At 43.7% G+C, this 742-nt stretch overlaps 1 protein-coding gene across 1 annotated transcript; it reads right to left on the bottom strand.

Moving 5' to 3' along the window:
• Nucleotides 1–199: 199 nt before the first annotated feature.
• Nucleotides 200–434, bottom strand: SARC_17841 (hypothetical protein; the record flags this gene model as incomplete). The annotated part of the gene is made up of 1 exon (XM_014288072.1): nucleotides 200–434. A coding segment is annotated over one exon (235 nt), but the record flags the coding sequence as incomplete, so codon positions are not given.
• Between the last annotated feature and the right edge of the window lie 308 nt (nucleotides 435–742).

Raw genomic sequence — 742 nt, 5'->3', positions numbered from 1 at the left:
ACACACACACACACACACATATATATATATATATAATATATATATATATATATATATATATATATATATATATATATATATACATATATACATATATATATATATATACATATACATATACATACATACATAGATATATACGTATACCAACACAGACCACCGACTACTGACATGCAGTTCGGTACACTCCTAAACACACCTGCATTGCGGATGGTGGACAGGCGATGGGCCACCACCAGCACTGTGCGGCCCTCCAACATGCGGTCAATGGCCTCTTGCACCAAGTGCTCAGACTCTGCGTCTAAGGCGGAGGTGGCTTCGTCTGCAGGTGTGACATGTAGGTATGTGTCAAGTGTGACATGTAGGTATGCGTCAGGTGTGACATGTAGGTATGCGTCAGGTGTGACATGTAGGTATGTGTCAGGTGGCTCACTCTGTGTGTATGCTCATGTGGCTGCGGCGTCGTCTGCCGGTGACATACATATGGGCGTTCAAAAGGATCAGACAAAGCATTAAGGTAGCCTTAGTACCTGTAATGGTTGTTCAATACCACACACTCTACAGCAACAGAGCAACACACAACCACTGTCTCAGTCAAACACCTAACAGCAACACACAACCACTGCCACACACACACACACATCTAGCAGCAACACACAACACACACACACACACACCTAACAGCAGCACACAACCACTGTCTCAGTCACACACCTAACAACAACACACAACATACACACAC

The sequence above is a fragment of the Sphaeroforma arctica genome (assembly GCF_001186125.1).
Source record: "Sphaeroforma arctica JP610 unplaced genomic scaffold supercont1.12343, whole genome shotgun sequence".
NCBI classification, from domain to species: Eukaryota; class Ichthyosporea; order Ichthyophonida; genus Sphaeroforma; species Sphaeroforma arctica.
The sequence above is the reverse complement of the archived record's forward strand: the minus strand, read 5'-3'. Positions and strand labels throughout refer to the sequence as shown.